The 20311-nt window shown below is 39.9% G+C and overlaps 1 protein-coding gene across 1 annotated transcript in view; it reads left to right on the top strand.

The window, feature by feature from the left end:
* The window catches only part of cftr (CF transmembrane conductance regulator), a 118679-nt gene that overhangs the window by 18119 nt on the left and 80249 nt on the right, over positions 1-20311 (top strand). Inside the window, exons 3-6 of the mRNA XM_043709588.2 lie at positions 3764-3875; positions 6750-6965; positions 13574-13663; positions 18829-18992. Coding sequence (XP_043565523.1) covers positions 3764-3875; positions 6750-6965; positions 13574-13663; positions 18829-18992 — 582 coding nt within the window. The remainder of the gene's footprint in view (positions 1-3763; positions 3876-6749; positions 6966-13573; positions 13664-18828; positions 18993-20311) is intronic.

The raw sequence follows: 20311 nt of genomic DNA, 5'->3' as shown, positions 1-20311 counted from the left end.
TCCAGCATTACCCTGCAACAGCACTGCTGTGCCACCAAGTGGAGATGTTTAATTACTACTGTTCGTTTCGGCGGAAAGATGTCGTGTTCAGTTGATTGATAGACATGTAACACTGAATGACATAGTTCCGGATATTTCACATAATGAACACCCTGTCTGACATATGGAAGTTCTTGGAAATCTAAAGACCTAACCCAAGCATACCATTTCCATATTGTGGAATGAGGCTGGCTTCAGCCCAGTTTTCACACGTATGTGGTTTATGCAGACACTGGGCCATTTAAGTTCATCAGCCGCCTATTCCTGCACAACATTTATGTCTGAAACTTGGAATGTGCAGATAAAACCAGGTAAGAGCAGCTCTGAACATTATGGATTAATTTGAATGTCAGGGCATCCTTTGCATCCTGGTATGCCTGTGGGGAATGTAAGCTGCTCTTGGTGAGGATAAAGCACACTTTAATCGGGTAAAAAACCCTTTGGAATTGTTAAAAGTAGACATGTTTCTGTGTACAATAAGCATGCTAAGGGACTGCCAAATTTGTCAAAGAACCATCCAAAAAAATGCATACAATCAAACAAGAGAAGTTAGGTATTTCAGTGTGCATCCTGATGTAAGCAATTACATGATTTAGATTGCATAAATGATTTCACAACCTATTATTTTCAGAGTGGGGTGCATGTCAGGTGAGTGTTTCAATGGACACCTCCAACTAGAATAGAAATATTTGTTTTCATAAGAGAATAGTTAAATGAATTTTGTATACCCTTTGTATCAATCTGAGTGTTTTTGTCAAATAATGACATCATCAACAGGCATATAATATAATTTTATATCGGTATGCCTCCGGAGGTCTGCACATGTTGGATACTTAGTGAGTTGGCATGGAAAAAAAGGGCAAAATGTGCTGAGTGGGGTGGGGCTGAATTGGCTTTAAGGAGTTGGCATTAAGTCGGCATTGAGGTATAAAGTGCCAAGGGAAAAACATGAGTTGTGGATAGATGGCTAAGGAGTGGTAAAGACTATGTAAGGGGCCATTGGAATGGGTAGAGGAGCATAGGGCTTGGAGGATATGAGATGGCATGAATGGTGTATGGGGGGAATATAGAGGCAGGGTGTGGGAAGGTGATATATGGAAGGATAGTTTCAGTTTCATTTTTAAAAAAATCAAACTGTAGTATAGCACTAGTAAGAGAGGCAGGCCTTACACAAAGCCTGCAGCCGCAGCTAGCAGTCTCCATTCTCATTCTGGGGTTGACTGGCATGCCTCTTAAGAAACTCTACCAACCCAGTGTTAAATATGACCTTCCAGTGCACTCTTTCCTGTGCTTAGTTTGCGCAGCTGGGAAACATTCCGTCCCTCCATTCCTGACACAAGAACGAAAATCTGGACTATGACTTGATAATCACAGTGCTATTGTCAACCATAAAATAATTACAATACTGCAATTACTTTGAAACCTAATTAAATATTTATTTTAAGACTGTTTCGATGCCAGTTACATTTCTTCTTGCCTTACCAAAAGTAGTGACTACTTATTGGTTTCTATGACCTAGATTAATTCAGTGTAAGCAAATGGGTTTTGAATTAGTTATAGTCTCACTTTAGCAATCCCTTTTTTTTGCAAACTTTGTAACTACTTCCTTTAATCTGTGCATCATTATTATACTTGCTACTATTCGGTGTTAAATACTTTGATGTATGCTAGAAGCTCGGAATAAAAGATTGCACTGTGAAATTTGGTTAACTTCTAATTTTTTGATAGTCTACCTACCTTTTTGTAGCAACTTAAAGATGCATTGGCAATTTGCTAATTCATGGTAAAGATCAAAAATAATCAAATCTTTTTGAGATAATGTTAATGAATGACTTCAATGATGTTTTAGCATGATTTATACAGATGGGAATAAACTAATGTCACTAATTATTTAACTACATAAATAAAATATTGAAAAGAGGTTTGGTTACAAATGCCTTTAAAACAAGGAATTACTAATGTTAAGTGATGAGTCATGGTTCCGTTTACAGGAATTGGCATCTGTTATACAAAACTAAAACAGATAATAGCAGTTCAAGAATTTTGAGAATAAATTCCTTGCAAATAAGTCAACATAACTGGAACTTCAAGAAATATAATACAGATTATCTGCTTAGTGTTGAATAGTGTCAGTCAATTACAAATAGTTAAAATTCAACGAATACTATATCCCTTTACTATTTCTCTCAAAAGTAATAAATAATTTTTCATAGAGCAGTCATTTTTTTTATTGAAATAATAAATATGTTGAAATTGACTCCAAAGCTATTGCTTGGATAAATGGGAGCGTCAAACAGACAGTATCAATTCTTTAGCAAAGTTGTTAAATAAATATTACTAGTTTACTATTGCATTGGCAGAAATTGCTTACACTGGAATATAAGATTCATGGATTATTGCATATTTCTAACCCACATTATACTGCATGTGACAGCAAATAACAATTATTTAGCTGCTATTTATGTAATTTTATTTTCTTGTTATATATTTGTATTTGAAAATTACTTATATTGAATTCTATGCATCGTGCAAACTAAGTTTAACAGCTTTAATTCAAGATCTTTTACTGAAATAACCACAAAATGACAATGAAGAATTGAGATGAATTTCACGTTGCAACGCAATTAAAATCATGGAGCAGCATTATTTAGTCATGGAAGCCCTAAAGAATGGGTTTGTTGCTAGGGGAAGGGGGAGCTGAATACAAAGCTTGTCAAATCAAAGCTAGGGGAGGTATTACAGTGTTTAATGGTTATTAGGTGGCCCAACTAGCCTACTGAATTTATGAGAAGGAGCAAGAGAGGTAAATCATTGAGACAATAAACTAAAGTAGCTTTGGCAGACTGGGCCCCAGATCTTGCTCTAATAAGCTAACTTTCCCTTCATGAAATGTTATTTGTTATTGAGTTTGAAATGAAGTTTTGTTTAAATCTTCCTTATATTTTAACTTGATTAGACATGTTGCTCTCTTAACAGAAATACTTACTTATAGGAATAGCAGTTTCCAAATTCCATACGGCTTGTTTAATAGGAATGGCCACTTAAACTAGAAGACTGTTTCTTCCATTGTTTTATAAGAAAATGGTTACCCAATCAAACTGTCTGTAACACATGAAGGTTATAAAGAATCTGTTTCATCTGTAAGTTGTGGGTTTGAAGTGAAATCTGGTTAGATCATTTGGTATTTCACAAGGAACATGCTTAATCAATTCTCTTGATGTTACATAGTGATATTAAATTGAAGGCCCTGTCCTTTAATCAGTTCAATGTTCCTGTAATGAATAATTACACTATTTCCAAACTGTCTAAGTTTTGGACTTGTTTGCTCTAATTTCTCCTTCCAAGAGACTGGAAATATTCCAAACGCTTTTATTTGCTTGCAATTTGTGCCACTGCCCATCAGAGTCTCAGTAGCATTCTAAAAAAGCATTGAACATGACCTTTCAAATAATTAAACTCCTACAGCGTGATATATGATTGGGTGTTTTTAAACTGCCAAAAATGTGGCCCAATTGGAATTTGAACTTTCATTCAATTACGATGTTTACCAAACTTAGATATTCAAAGGCTCCTCCTGCTTGTTTTTACTATCTAATTGCTTATCATCGCCAAATCTCCTTGGCTATGCTTAAATTGAATAAAACATTCAAGAGATCCCTGCTGCTGGTGGTGCTCAAAAGATGTGTACATTTGATTTAATCGATTTGTTCTCATTTGTTTGCAGAGAATGGGATAGAGAGTTAGCAACATCGAAGAAAAATCCGAAACTTGTCAATGCACTTCGCCGGTGTTTTTTCTGGAGATTTCTATCTTATGGGATTCTGCTTTATTTTGTGGTGAGGCTTTGTTCACTTACAGATGGTATTGATTAAACAGTAAAGTGTTCAAATTATGTTTTGCAGCAAAACTACCCTAAAATTAAAATAAATTTTGCAGCCAAGTAAACAACATTGTCAGTGTCACCATTTTTGGGGCACAGCACTCCAACTAATTCCCTCTCTTAAGCTTGCAGAGCTGAACATATGGCAGGAAATATCAGACAACAGTATCTGTTAAAGGGATCATCAACTATTAACAGGTTAATTTCTTCTGGTGGTTACTCTGTTGCTACAAGCATTTTGGTGCTTTCTCTAGTTCTTGCAATTTGTAAAAATCTACAGGATATGAAGTGAGAGATGTTGAAGTTTTTTTTACTAACTTCCAGCTTCTGCATAAACTTGTTGACATATGGTTTGAATGCATTCGTAGTTATTTTCCTTAAATACAGCACAGCTGGACAAGCTGTAGAACACTGAGGAGAAAGTGTGGATGAACTATCAACAAATTCTATCAAGAAATTCTTCCATCAGAATGTTGGTGAGAAACATCTTAGCAGAAATCTTTGCTTCAGGAAAGATGTCCTCGCTGAAATCTGTTACTCCCAACTTCAACCTAAGGACTGCCTTGCTAGTGGCTACGATAGTGATTAACTTTTACATCTCCTTTGAAAAAGGAGCTGAAGATAATTGCAACATCTCACAGTTTACATTCCATTGTTGTTGAAGGAGTTAATGGAATGCTTTGGTGAAGAAAAGCTAACTACATTTCATTTTCTATCATCTGAGACCAAGTATAGCAAACATGTGGCTTCATATTGTATGCAGGCTTCTCCATAGTGTGCGGTACAAATGACTGTACTCACAACTTTACAGTGCCAACTCTTTGCTTTACTACAACTGAAAAACTGTCACTCCTATAATTCCAAGCATATAACACAAAATGTCTTGTGAATGCCTGATATTCTAGCCACAGTTGTGATGTCTTCATTCTGAGCCAGTCTGCCATGCAAGCTGCATTTCCGTCACCACATCAAATTAAAATGGGGTTACAAGGTCAATCTGTTGATGACTTGTGTATCTGATGACCAGCACATGTGCACATGCATACAATGAATAAAATGAAACTTCAGAAAATATGAAGTAAACTACTGGCATGTCAAATCAACACATTGATTGTCTGGTCTGCTCTGGAGATGCCCTGCAGCATTTGACAGAGCAAATGTCGAGTTTTGTGATGGCCTGTTACATACTGCACAACCTCACCAACATGAGGGCACAGCATTCTGCTGAGCAGTTCAGGAACATGAACTCGAGGAAGTGGAGGAAGTAAACTACAAATCCATTTTCTGGCCAATGTCACATAAACACATTCAATTGTTTGCCAGTAACCCTAATTCCAAATTTGTTAACAATCCCATATCTCATCTTCCGTCTCTCACTGACCACCACAATGTCCACCTAGCCACAATGCAAAAATAAAAGCTACTGCAAAAGAAACATTACAAACCAATTTTTATGTGAAATTGTGGGATGTAGCATGCAACTATCAATAATCACCCTTGTAATTTTTCTTATTGCCTGTATTCTGTGTGTCTTTGCATGGTTCATTTCTCCTATTCACTATTACCCCAATGGCAGGTAGAATGCTGCTGATTTTTAATACAGAAGACTGCAGGTGGGGTCACAGGACATATGCATGTAGCTCCAATTCTCAAAGTCCTGGCCTCCAGCTGCAACATCTTGACATGGCTTGCAGACATCTGGCCTGTCTGATTGCTGGGCCTTTAAGTTACATTTCACACCATAATCCACAATGTTCACATCCTTAACACAGTGAAGAGGCAATCCAAAGTTGAAGATTTCTTGGTCTTTAAACTAGATTGGTGAGTAGAAAAGGATAGCAGGACTTTAGGTTGTGTGTACAAAGCAAGCAGGGGAATGTTGTTAAATCCGTAGAAGATATTTATTAGACCAGAGTAAAGGCATTGTGTGCTACTCTATGTACTACATTGTAGGAAGGATAGTAAAGCCACAGAAAAAGTATTGTGAAAATTCACTTGAATGAACCAGAGAACAAAATGTCTAAACCTGATGTAATTCTGCCCATTGTATGGGCCTAAAGCAGGTGTAGCATTATTCCAACTAACTGGGCAGATGCTTAAAATAATCCACAATCCTGTTTAGATAAACTTAGAGACATTTGAAATGAATATATGTCACTTAAATTGATGTCCTCTGCACTCATTTCTGACCAGGATTGGTACATTGGTTTCTAATAACTAGAGCTTCACAAATGCATATATTTAATGGAGTTGAAAGAGAATGAGCTCTTGTCTAAGCTCCACGAAATCATTGCAGGCCATTGTCAGCTTACTACAACACTCCTCCTGATTGATTCCTCCCTCCTTCCAGGTTTGGGTATCATCTCAGGTGACATCTTTACAATCCTGATGGGTGAGCCATACTGGACATTTCATTGGCATATGTAACTTGCCTAATTTATGATGGTAGGGCCCCACAGACAAATTTAGTTCAGTTCTTGACCATCTCCATTGTAGTGCAACGTACCCACTTGGAGGCAGCAAGGAATTCAGTTATATTATGTCTTTGATTTTCTGCAATGAGACACTAACCTCCACACAACATAAGATAACTACAAAAGTGCTGAGAATTCGAAATGTAGAGAGGATGTATATTAGTTTAAACCTATGGGAACTGTATTTGATTGCATACAATCCAATGTTATGGTAAAAATACAAGTAAAGGATTAATGTTCCTCAGTGTAATTTGTCCGTTAAGTGTGATAACTTGTGGATTAAGTTGTGTGCATTTTGTATTGCTAATACTGAATCTTCATAGCTACTTATTTAATTTCTTTTGTGATTTCAATAGGAATTCACTAAAGCTGTGCAGCCTCTCTGCCTTGGACGAATAATAGCATCATATAACGTGAGAAATACTTATGAGCGTGAAATAGCCTACTACCTTGCCTTAGGCCTATGCCTTCTGTTTGTTGTGAGGACTCTCTTTCTACATCCAGCTGTCTTCGGTCTCCAGCACCTCGGGATGCAGATGAGAATAGCATTGTACAGTTTAATTTATAAAAAGGTATTTATATAATTTGCACTGACATAGTTTTATTATAGATATCTTGCAGTGTGATTTGAAAGGTAAGAGGAGATTCCTTTTCTTGAATAGTGTAACTCTGGAGGTTTTTCTGGATCATGGGGCTGCAACAATGCTTATCTGGTTTCATGTCTAAGTTTTCCAACATAGCCAGTACAACTCTGGTCCCACACAGTCACAACTGGATTAATCGAAGGTTTTGCTGGCCAGACACAGTCATTATTCCAGTGGAGAGGGGAGTTGCACATGGGTCCTTGCCTGGGAAATTGGAGATTCTGCTGGGCAACTCCCCTTTGTCTGGAACCATCCGAAAATCTCCCTTTAAACCAGAGAATTGAGAGTAAACAAGTAATTACTCAGGAAAAGTTACACTATTAAATAGAGACAGACATACCTCAAACACTCTCAACTACATGTCCCCTAAATCACTTTGTGTGATCCACGGTTGCTGGCCTGACCCCCCCCCCCAAGACAGGACACATCTCCATCCTGCTCTGGACTCCAACGCCTTTTCCTCGCTCCCTCTTTGCTTGCTCTGTACCTGACCCACCTTCACCCCAGGGAGCTGATCACCTCTCACTGCACACTGACCTCCCCTTCACCCACTTCAGACCAATCCTCACCCCCAGCTGCACTCTGACATCTCCTTTACCCACTTCAGACCTAATCCCAACCCAGCTGCACTCTGACCTCCCCTTCACCCACTTCAGACCCAATCCCTACCCCCTCACTACACTCTGATCTCCCCTTCACCCACTTCAGACCCAATCCCTTCCCCCCTCACTACACTCTGATCTCCCCTTCACCCGCTTTGGACCCGATCCCGACCCAGCTGTACCCTTCACCCGTTTTGGACTCAGTGTCCTCCTTTCCCATCTTTAGGAGCCAACTTTGTTCACCAGCTCCAGGCCTGGCCCCCAGTCAGCTGTTCTGGATACAGCTCCCTTTCCCCAATGGGTTTCAACTCCCTGTTGATCATCAGGGTGCTGATCCCTCATTATCACACTCCAAACCTACTCCGCCCTTCACTTGCTGTGGACACAAACCAAGCTCTGTTCACCCCTGTCCCAATGATTCAATACCCTCTTCAACTGCTCTGGACCCTATGTCCATCATCTTGCAGGAGCTGACTGCCCTTCTGGAACCAAACCCTCTTCAATCCCAGGAGAGAGCCTCTCACTCTACCCCTACTCTGGATCTTCTCTCTTGTTCCGTTGTTCTGGAATTGGCATTCGCATTCCTGACCTCCAACCCTGCCGGCCTCCACTACCTGGCACCTGGACATCCATTCTGCATTTCAGACTGAATGTTTCCCTGCTTTCCACACACTTCCTAATACCCCCATTTCCCGCTGCGATCCTTGGGCCTGACATACCCTCCCTCACCCATGCCAGACCTGATTTCTGCCAGCATACTTCCCTGTGCCAGAAACGGATCTCTCCTTAAACACTGCATAACTTTACTGGACCCTTTGCCACCTTGCACCTTGGCACCTTGTCTGGTACTCTACCCTTCAGCACCTATTCCCTACCCAATTGGCACCCTACTTACCAGGCCCTCAATCCAGCTGGCACCCTACTTGTCTGAATCCCTGGCCCCTACCCATCTGGCACAAATTCTCCCGACATCTTCACCTTCCACTTATGAACTTGCTTGACTGGAGATGTCGAAGTGCTGTCTGTGATTCTGGATCATTAAATGTCATAAAGTCATACAGCATGGAACCAGACCCTTCATCCAACCAGTCTGGACCAACCATGGTCCCAATCTAAACTAGTCCCACCTGACTGTGCTTGGCCCATATCCCTCCGAACCTGTCCCATTCATGAGCTTATCCAAATATCTTTTAAATGTTGTAACTGTACCTGCATCCACCATTTCCTCTGGCAATTCATTCCACACATGAATCACTCTTGTGTGAAAAAAGTTGCCCCTCGTGTCCTTTTAAAATATTTCTCCTCTCACCCTAAAAATAGTTTTGAACTTCCCCAAGGCTAGGTAAAATCCCCTGTCATTCACCCTATCTGTGCCCCTCATGATTTTATAAACTTTAATATTGTCACCCTTCAACCTCCTATTATCCAGTGAAAAAAAGTCCCAACCTTTCCAGTCTATTTTTATGCCTCAAACTTTCCATTCCCAGCAACATTGTGGTCAATCGTTTCTGAACCCTTTCCAGTTTAATAATATCCTTCCTATAGCATGGTGATTAGAACTGCACATTGTACTCCAGAAGAGGCCTCACTAATATCCTGTACAACCACTACATAACGTCCAACTCCTCTATTCAAAGGTCTGAGTAATGACTAAATGCCTTCTTAACTACCTTGTCTGTCTGTGATGCAAATTTCAAAGAATTATGTACCTAAACCCCATGGTCTCTATTCTACAATATTACCCAGGGCCCTGCCATTGATTGTATAAATCCTGTGAAAATAGGGCCTGGTTTGTCTTTTCCCCAAAATTTTGCGACACAAGAGAACTGTCAGAATGGGAGCATAGCTCCACTTTTCTGAGGGAACCCTGATTGGAATCTCCTACCAGAAATATGGAGGTCTCTCCTTTTGTAAAAATGAAGAAGTTGAATGGTAACCTGTCGAAAATTGCCAGTCATTGGAAAGACTAGCCCATAGCCACTCTGGCAATATCATCCAGTGGAACAGATTCAACTTCCAAATGTAACTTGGCCACAATAATTTGACACTATTTTTGATATGATGACCAATGACGAGCTATTTCAATGGACAAGCACTCTTTCCAACTCAACAAGCCTGGTGCCACTTTGTCTGCCCTCCAGCAAAACTACTGCATCTTTTGCCATGAATACAGAAATTGCTGGAGAAACTCAGCAGGTCCAGCAGAATCTGTTGAGAGAAAGCAGAGTTTAGATTTTGAGTCCAGTGAGCCTTCTTCAAAACTCACTGTGACACTGGACTCGAAACATTAACTCAGATTTCTCAGCACCAATGCTGCCAGATCTGTTGAGCTTCTCCAGTAATTTCTGTTTTGTTTCAGATTTCCAGCAAATGTAATTCTTTGTTTTATATTACTGCATCTTTTTGTCCTAAATTTATCTACCCTCCATGATTGCTCATTTGGGTTGAAATATCTAAACACAACTCTCATTGCCTGTTTGACAATGAATCACATGTCAAACCTCATATGCACCTCATTGAGTTTTGATTATGGGGAAATGTCAAAGCGAATCATTGAAATGTGAATTGGATGAATTTTTTTCAGAAAATAACAATCTGCAATTCAGTAGACTGGTAATTTGAGGCATGTTTAGACCATAACATACAAGAACAAAATTAAGCCAGTCAGCCCCTCGAGTCTGCTCCGCCATTTCATCATGGCTGCTATAGTTCTCAACCCCATTCTCCTTTTTTGTCCTCGTAACTTTTGATCCCCTTGATAACCAAGAGCCTATCTATCTCTATCTTAAACACACAATCTCCAAAACCTTCTACATCAATGAGTTCCACAGATTAACCACTGTCTGGCTAAAGAAATTCCTCCTCTTAAGGGGTCATCCCTTTGCTCAATGCTGTGCCCTCATGTCCTTGTCTCTCCTCCTAGTGGAAACATCTTCTTTATGTTCATTCTATCCATTCCTCTCTATATTCTGTACATTTCAAACAGATTTCCCTTCATCCTCATAAACTCCATTGAGTACAGACCCAGAGTTCTCAATTGCTCCTCATATGAAAAGCCCTTCATCCCTAGGATCATTCTTGTAAACCTCCTCTGAACTCTGTCCAGCACTGGCACATCCTTCCTTAGATATGGAGCATGAAACTGCTTACAATTGTGCATTCTTGATATCCTATGCAATTTCCACATTTTTGCATCCTTAATATCTGAATTAAATGGGCTAATGAGGAGGTATTTTTAAGTAAACAATTCTGCCTGCACACAATCTTGATTTTCAGTTGGCACATCATGATGAGTAGACTGCCCTGTGTGATGAGGCTATCACTTTAATAAGGCTATTTTGTCCTTAGGTTTTTTTTAAAGAGAGGTCGCAAAGGCAGAGGTGTTGAGGTGTCTAGGAAGAGTCTAGTTTAACAGTGACAGGGGAGTGGCCAGTTTTCCCAGTTCAATGCTGGATGACTAAAGAAATTGAGGGTTTGGTTAAAAACAAGATGGAAGCATATGTCAGGTATAGACAGGATAGATCGAGTGAATCCTTAGAAGTAAATAAAGGCAGTAGGAGTATACTTAAGAAGGAAATCAGGAGGGCAAAAAGGGGACATGAGATAGCTTTGGCAAATAGAATTAAGGAGAATCCAAAGGGTTTTTACAATACATTAAGGACAAAAGGGTAACTAGGGAGAGAATAGGGCCCCTCAAAGATCAGCAAGATGGCCTTTGTGTGGAGCTGCAGAAAATGGGGGAGATACTGGAGTATTTTGCATCAATATTTACTGTGGAAAAGGATATGGAAGACATAGAATGTAGGGAAATAGATGGTGACTCCTTGCAAAATGTCCATATTACAGAGGAGAAAGTGCTGGATGTCTTGAAATGCATAAACGTGGATAAATCCCCGGGACCTGATCAGGTGTACCGTAGAACTCTGTGGGAAGCTAGAGAAGTGATTGTTGGGCCTCTTACTGAGATATTTGTATCATCGAGAGTCACAGGTGAGATGCTGGAAGACTGGAGGTTGGCAAACGTGGTGCCACTGTTTAAGAAGGATGGCAAGGACAAGCCAGGGAACTATAGACCAGTGAGCCTGACGTCGGTGGTGGGCAAGTTGTTGGAGGGAAAGGATGTATGTGTATTTGGAAAGGCAAGGACTGATTAGGGATAGTCAACATGGCTTTGTGCATGGCAAATCATGTCTCATAAATTTGATTGAGTTTTTTGAAGAAGTAACAAAGAGGATTGATGAGGGCAGAGTGGCAGGTGTGATCTATATGGACTTCAGTAAGGCATTCAACAAGGTTCCCCATGGGAGACTGTTTTTCAGACTGGAGGCTTGTGACCAGTGGAGTGCCACAAGGATCGGTGCTGGGTCCTCTACTTCTTGTCATTTACATAAATGATTTGGATATGAGCATAAGAGGTACAGTTAGTAAGTTTTCAGATGGCTCCAAAATTGAAGGTTTAGTGGACAGCGAAGAAGGTTAGCTCAGATTACAACAGGCTCTTGACTAGATGGACCATTGGGCTAAGAAGTGGCAGATGGAGTTTAATTCAGATAAATGCGAGGTGCTGCATTTTGGGAAAGCAGGATTCATACACTTAATGGTAAGTTCCTAGGGAGTGTTGCTGAACAGAGACCTTGGAGTGCAGATTCATAACACCTTGAAGGTGGAGTTGCAGGTAGCTAGGATAGTGAAGAAGGCGCTTGGAATGGTTTTTATTGGTCAGAGTATTGAGTACAAGTGTTGGGAGGTCATGTTGCGGCTGTACTGGACATTTGTAAGGCCACTGTTGGAATATTGCGTGCAATTCTGGTCTCCTTCCTATCGCAAAGATGTTGTGAAAATTGAACGGGTTCAGAAAAAATTATGAGGATGTTGCCAGGGTTGGAGGATTTGAGCTATAGGGAGAAAGTGAACAGGCTGGGACTATTTTCCCTGGAGCGTCAGAGGTTGAGGGGTGACCTGATAGAGGTTTACAAAATCATGAGGGGCATGGATAGGATAAATAGACAAAGTCTTTTCCCTGGAGTCAGGGAGTCTAGAACTAGAGGCCATAGGTTTAGGGTGAGAGGGGAACGATATAAAAGAGACCTAAGGGGCAACTTCTTCACACAGAGGGTGGTAGGTGTATGGAATGAGCTGCCAGAGGAAGTGGTGGAGGCTAGTACAATTGCAACATTTAAAAGGCATTTGGATGGATATATGAATAGGAAAGGTTTGGAGGGATATGGGATGGGTGCTGACAGGTGGGACTAGATTGGGTTGGGATATCTGGTCGGCATGGACAGGTTAGACCGAAGGTCTGTTTCCATGCTGTACATCTCTAAGACCTCTATGACATATTGGTTAAGTTTTCCAATAGTTAGGTTATTCTAAATTCTGTTTTCTTTTGTTCGTGTTTCAACTGCAATGTTTAAATAAGTTTTGTTTTATTTAAAGCTGAGTGGTTTGACCAGCTGCATCACCCTTGGAATATCTGCCTTTAAAATAAGAAAACGTTAGGATCTGGGCACATTTTCAAAGTATTTTGAGGGGTTTTGGACCGGCCCATAACACCTGGCACTCTTAAGATAGCTGACAAAATACTGGTAATACTCACATACTTTAGGATGCTACTCCTGGAACGAGCAAGCTCATAAATATTCTGTTGCACATTAACAAGTCTTTAAAATGATCTCAGTTTCCAAAAATGACAAGTTATATCACTTTAAATGACCAAATAATGCCAATGAACAGAACTGCACTGACATGGAACATTATACCCCAACTTCTTCAAGCGTATTTTTAAATTTTCAAACATAATTATTATACATTATACATAATGCTGTTTATACTTTAAATTAAACAGGACTATTCAAGTAATGACTATGTTAAACTGTGATCATGAAAATAGATCTTTAAATGCCTGCTTTTCTAAAAAAAATTATTTCTTAACAGATCTTAAAAATGTCAAGCAGAGTACTTGATAAAATTGACACTGGACAACTTGTTAGTCTCCTATCCAACAACCTTAATAAATTTGATGAGGTAAGTAAAATATGTGTGCGATACACACTGTTTATAGAAAGCCTTATTTTCCACCAGTTCATTTCAATTGAAGAAGTCATTTTTGTTTCAATATACAATGTGAATTCAGGCTCAAGTCTTTTCTGTATCTCTTTACCATAAAGAGGTAAAGCCTAAGTGTGGAATGTACATACATATTGTCAATTCCCACTGAATGATTTAGCATTTGCATTTCATAACTATAATTCTAATGTCAGTAAAATCTTCTAATCAGCCTAAAACATTATAGTATGAACTGCTCTACTAATTGAATAGATAAACAGTACTATTCATTATTAAATGTGCTTTAAAATAATTTGCATGAATATGTCAGGCATAGATTTTTATAAAGATGGACTTCCTTTCACCCATTCCAAATGGATGTGGCTGACAATTTGAAGTCTTGCCTCCGAATATATCACCGACCATTTTTGCGGAGGCAGCTCATGAGCTTGCATGAACTTGGTGGACTAAATGTCCGCTTAGATTAGCCCTGGTAGGAGTTGGTCTGTATCTGTGGATTCATTTGGATATCCATTAAAACCCTTCCAAGAGCTTAGTTATCAGTTAGGATAGTCCTGACACACCTTTGGAGGAGGGCAGGTGTCCTGCAAAGAATGTCAGATTCCCTCGAGAAAGGTAGGGTACCCTTTCATGAAGGCACCATACTCTTTGAGTATGCTAAAAGTATGCACAAATGTGTGTAAATTGTTTATAAGCTGATTGACATTGTCTAGAGGAACCATCAAAAGGGCCTTTCAAAAGAAATTGTTAATAGTGTCAAGGAGCTTAAAATATCTGTCCCTTAAATCCTTAAAAAAATGGATGTAGTGAAATGTATGCCTTCCTATGCACCACATGGGCCCTCATATCCTTCATACCAACATACATACCCTCGCCCCCAACCATTTCCCTTTAGTGCCACCTCATGCCACCCAAGCCCCCACCAAACACCCTTTGTTTTTACACTAAGCATACCAACTCACCCAGTGTCCACCATGGACAGAACTCAGGACCTCATCCCACTCGTGGTGAGAAGAAATATTATAAAGTTCTAAGTGTCTACTGCAGATCTTTTATAAATATTGCTCTTTTTTAAAACATACACTAAAATTCTTCAAACTACACAGCCCTTTGAACCACAAACACCTAATTCAAGTGCTTAACTCCTTCTAAATTCATAGTTCTATTTGACATTGAGAAAGAATTAATAACCACTTGGAGATGTCAATTAAATTGTGAAATAGCAAACACCCTCTTGTTCTAAAAATATGTTGTAAAATCAGTCATGCAGCACTAATCGCTTCCCAAGTTCACAGGCATATATGAATAGACAGAATGAAATAGCAATTAATTAGTAAAAATGTTTTTAAACTTTAATACACTATCTCTGCACTGAGACCGGCATGCTGCAAAGCTTGCCTCTGTACTCTTTCCAGGTTCTACCTCCCAGAGAACCTTACCACCCCTGAATGAGAATCTGAAATTGAGAGCCATAATCTCACTGTCCAGATTTGTGGAGCCGGGAAATGTCTTGACTCTGCGCTGCCAACTCAAGAGCAAAAATAAAGGCATCATTGCCATTTCTGTAGTAAAATCCTTAATATTTATCAGAAGTATGACAGGTGGACTACTTCTAATATTTTAGGGAATGTACAGATTGTCTCCCAGGTCATTCTAAATCATGTTAGCTTTTGTTATGAAGGTTAGTTAGTGGCTTGCTCAAACTCCCAACTTCGGTCCTATCTTTTTTACCAAAATATTTCTTATGCCACTAAATATCTTTTGGATTCTCCATTCCTGATGTAAGGAATTAGATTCCACAGGCATATTACCTCTCTTTCCTGATGCTAACTTGGTGAATTTATTGGGTAGAATGTTAACTTTTCAGGAAAGGTGGATTTGAGTTTGGGCAGAAGGAAGAACAGGCTCTGAAAAGTGCTGCAGATTCAGGAACACAATATTGTTCCATTCACTTCCAGTTTTAATCGGGTCATTTGTAGGCGAGAGCGAATACCTGTCAAGCTGTTTGGTAAGTTATGAAAATACAGGGCGACCGCCATATTGGCGGGTCTGATTACCGCGGTTTAACGTGGCCTGAACATATTACATGGAATATTCCAGAACCAGGGAGCAGGAGGCTGCAGGCGAGCTACATTTACCACTTTAATGAATGGGTTCACTATTACCCGCACTTTCAGGCATCCATGGTAGATCTTGGAACGTATCCACCATGGGTATGGGGCAACAATTGTATTCCAAAGAGCATTTAATTCAAGATTTAACTCAGACTCTGTCTTTAACAATCAGCATATGTGTTTCCTGAGTTGTGTGGAACTTGTAAAGACCAACAAAGCAAAATAATTACAGGCAGTGCTGCTTCATTAAAACTGACAGACTGGGAAGTCTTCAAACAGGGAGACTGAATAGATGCAGCGCTGCTTAGGTGAGAGAAAATACTGCTCAGATCACCTTCAAGCAGTATGCTCTTGCTATTTGAGACACAATTTTCATTTTGATAGAAATCAATTCACCTGTCTTGGATGTCACTCACCGAGATGTAGTTTAGCCTGTTACTAATCTTCTCTGGAGCATGGTAGCATTTCATGGAGCTCTATTCTGGTAAGATTCAGTATCAACAACTCATAGAGCAGCACAGGTAACAAAAACAGCAGTAACAGGTGCCTCCTTCTCACCCACATATCATTTCACAGGGCATGGGGAAATGGATTCTGAGATCCAGCTGGAGGGAAGTCTGATTCCAAACACAGAGGATCAGCTCATTGTATCTCTCTCTCTTTGAGTATCAGTGGTCCAAGTGAGCATGCATTACTAATGGCTGTCACTGAAGACCATTTCCCCCATGATGATCTGTCTTCTCTGGGAATTCACCTGTAAGGAGAAAAAAAAATGAGTTGTGGGAGTGAGAAATGGGAGTGAAAAGGAGATAATAACCATGAGTGTGGAAAGTCACAATGAGGATGGATGTAAGATGACACCAAGATAAATGTGAATCTGAGTGTTGGCTGTTCAACTGGTGATGTGAGGAGGTACCTCAAGAGGAAGGAATGAATGGAGCCACAAGATGTGTTGGCCTGAAGAGCTTTGCAGAGGGAAGTGATGAGAAAATCAAAGCATAAGTTGTGGCACCTGGATAGTAATGCCATTCACCTTTCCTGCTGATATGAGATACTTGAAGATTTTAGGGTATTCTCCCCAGGTTTCAACACACATACTGTTCACATCCTCAACCACTTTGACCCTCACCTCCTTGCTTTCTTTCTATCCTTGGAAAGCATCATCTCATCTGATCCCTCAGATTCTACAGTAAAACTTCCAGATAAGATCATGAAACTCTCGGAACAGCCTTTGCAGTTATCTCTCCAATTCCTCCGGTTGCTGAAGCCTCAGGCATCAATATAAAGTTCAACCGTTTTGACCCTATTGGTGTCCCTTTAATAGGAAGGCTCCCATTGACAGATTTGGTGTGTACCTTGCCCACCCTCTTTGATTGATTGAGAAATCTGATGCAGAATACCTATGGGTGTTACAAGGTTTGATACTAAATTAAATAAGTTTCTGCTCCACTAACGGCCTCCCTGCTACAAGTTTAGATAATTTATTGTTAAAATAAGATAACATTTCACCCATTCTCTCTGTCTCCCTTTCTTCTATCTTTACCTATATTTCATGTTAATTGTTTTTAGACAAAAGTTGAATGGATATTCAGGGTGAAAATGCCTGATGGAACAGTGGTCTTCTCCATTTGGGAAACCTTATTACAAACTGTAAAACCATAAGAAATAGGAACAGGAATAGGCTACTTGACCCCTTGAGCCTGCTCTTCCATTCAACAAGATCATGGATGATCCAACATTCCTCACATCTACTTTATTACCGTTGATCCCCCTACTGACAAGAATTAGCCTTAATTATACGCAAGGGCTCTGAGCTCACAGCTGTTTGGTAAGGAGTTCCAAAGACTCTCAACCCTCTGAGAGAAGAAATTTCTCCTCATCTCAGTCTTAGAATGGTACACTTTTGTTGTGATGCCCTCTGGTTCTCAATCCGCCCATGAGGAAAAACATATTCTCAGCATTTACTCCATCAAGCCCCTTAAGAATTCTATGTTTCAATGAGATCACCTCTCCTTCTTCTAAACTCCAGTGAGTAGAATCCCAAATTGTTTAACCTTTAATCATAAGACCATCACTGCACGCCGGGGATGATCCTACTGATCATTCTACGAACTGTCTTCAATGAAACAATATCTTTCCTTAAATAAGAGGACCTGTAGTCAGACTTCCCTGCTCTTATACTCCAACGCCTTGAAATAAAGGCCAACATTTCATTAGCCTTCCTGATTATCTGCTGCACCTGCGAGCTAGCTTTGTGTTTCATGCCCAAGTAACCCAATGTGTCTTTGTGTTACAGCCTTCTTCAGGTTTTCTCCATTTAAATAAAAAGCTGTTCTTTTATTTTCTCTCCCAAAAGGAACGACTTCACATTTTCTCACAATATACTCCATTTGCCAACATTTTTCCCATTTACCTAACCTATCAACATCTCTCTGTAAGCTGTTGTATCCCCTTCACAAAATTGCCTCTCCACTTATTTTTATGTCATCTGCAAATCTGGCTACCTTTCCCCAAGTCATGAAACTGGAATCATTAACGTGTTCAGGGCAGGTCACTGGTGTCTGCACTTAAGATGAATGGATTACAATACATTGACGCCTTGGAAAGACCTGTGGGAGAAACCTGAAACTATTTTGAACAGCTGAACAGGGGACGCTTCAGGAGGCAGATAGGGATGAGTTTCCTGGGAAATTTCCCAGGTACAACCCTTTGATGGACAAGTGGAAGATTTGAAACCTCTTCTGAACTGGAACAGAAGGAATGTGCTTACCTTCATTTTTTCACCACTTTTGGCATTTATCCTGAAAATTAGCTTGAGCCTGAATCCACTACTGCTCATTATTATGGGTAAATGTAAGCATTAAATGTCAAATCATCTGCTTGTTATCTTAATCACATTAACAGACATATTAGCTGTGTGTATTTATTTAAACAATATCATGAATTTGTGTTTATATGCCCTTGACCACAAATTATTTCAAAGTATAAGGACTTGTGCTTTTTTTGCAGGGTGTGGCAGTTGCTCACTATGTCTGGATTGCACCAGTGCAAGTAGTTCTTTTAATGGGATTGCTCTGGAATGAATTGACAGAATTTGCATTTTGTGGATTGGGTTTCGTAACAATACTTGCCCTTTTCCAAGCCTGGCTAGGGAAGAAGATGATGCAATATAGGTGACAAATTCTTTCAGTAATTATGAGTAATACCTAATTGATCAACTGCAGTAAAATTCCATGCATATATAATTCCTTTGCACATTTTTAATGGCTTTTAGATTTGATTGTACACAAAATGTCAATTTAACTCAGCATTCTTTCTTCGGAGTCAGAAGACTTTAATTCCATGTCCATTGTGGGCCTGAGCGTATTATCTAAGTAGGATATGGTGAATGAAATACAGAGGGAATTCCACATTGGTGGTGGTGCCATTTTTGGCTGAGACGTTGGCCCTGAATTTCACCAGGTCAGAGATTGTCTCTGCCCTGGCAAAAATGACAGAATCACAAGTCTCCTTCCTGAGACATTGTCTCTCTCATTGTCATTGGAATGAGATTTAGGGTGTACGCCAGGGATCACGCATATATGATTCCTGGAGACAACTGCTCATTTAAGTGACTAGCTGCCTCCACTGAAATGGGATTTAGGAGTCCCTAAGGTGTGGAAATTAGAACAAATCTGTTTTCAGTACATTTCGTTTAGATTTTTGGGGCTGGAGTACTCTGCCGATATGATCCAAAGATACCTGAAGGGTGAAAACATGCTTTTGGAGAGAGCATCCACTATTCATTTGGTGTGAGGCTCAGGTACCTTTGGAGTAGGGGATTTGTTAATGCCATTTGGGACAGTTAACTGTGGCAAATGTTGTGTGCAACTAGTGCATAATCCTTTTGGAGCTGTTCAATTTGTGAAGACCTGTCTACAAATGTCATCAAGTACTCACCTTTCAAAAAATGTCAATAAGTGTTGACCTATCAAGGGGCCTCTAGGAGTCTCAAAATGTGGGAGTTACCATTGACCAGAAACTGAAAATACCAGCCATGCAAATACTGTTACCCCAAACGTAGATCAGAGGCTAGGAACTCTGCAGTGAATAACTCAGCCTCTGATTCCTGAAAACCCATCCATTATCAACAATAAGTCAAGAGAGATGAAATATTCTCCACTTATTTGGATCGGTGCAGCTCTAACAGCACTCAGGATGTTCAACACCATCCAGGGCAAAGCAGCCCATATGATAGGCACTCACTCTAATATCTTGAACATTCATTCCTTCTACTTAGCAGCAGCAATATGAACTATCTATAATATATTCTGCAACAACTCACCAAGGCTGCTTCCAAACCAGTGACTTTGACTACCTATGAGAACCAGGGCAGCAGATACATGGGAACATTACAATTACCAGCAAATTGCTCTCCAAGCCACTTACCTTCCTAACTTGGACCTATATCATTATTCCTTCACTGTTACTGGGTCAAATTCCTGGAACTCCC

Source organism: Chiloscyllium plagiosum, unplaced genomic scaffold (assembly GCF_037043375.1).
Source record: "Chiloscyllium plagiosum isolate Xiang-an unplaced genomic scaffold, Cpla_swu_hap1 HiC_scaffold_19, whole genome shotgun sequence".
Lineage (NCBI taxonomy): Eukaryota > Metazoa > Chordata > Chondrichthyes > Orectolobiformes > Hemiscylliidae > Chiloscyllium > Chiloscyllium plagiosum.
This window is presented reverse-complemented; position numbering and strand designations above follow the sequence as displayed.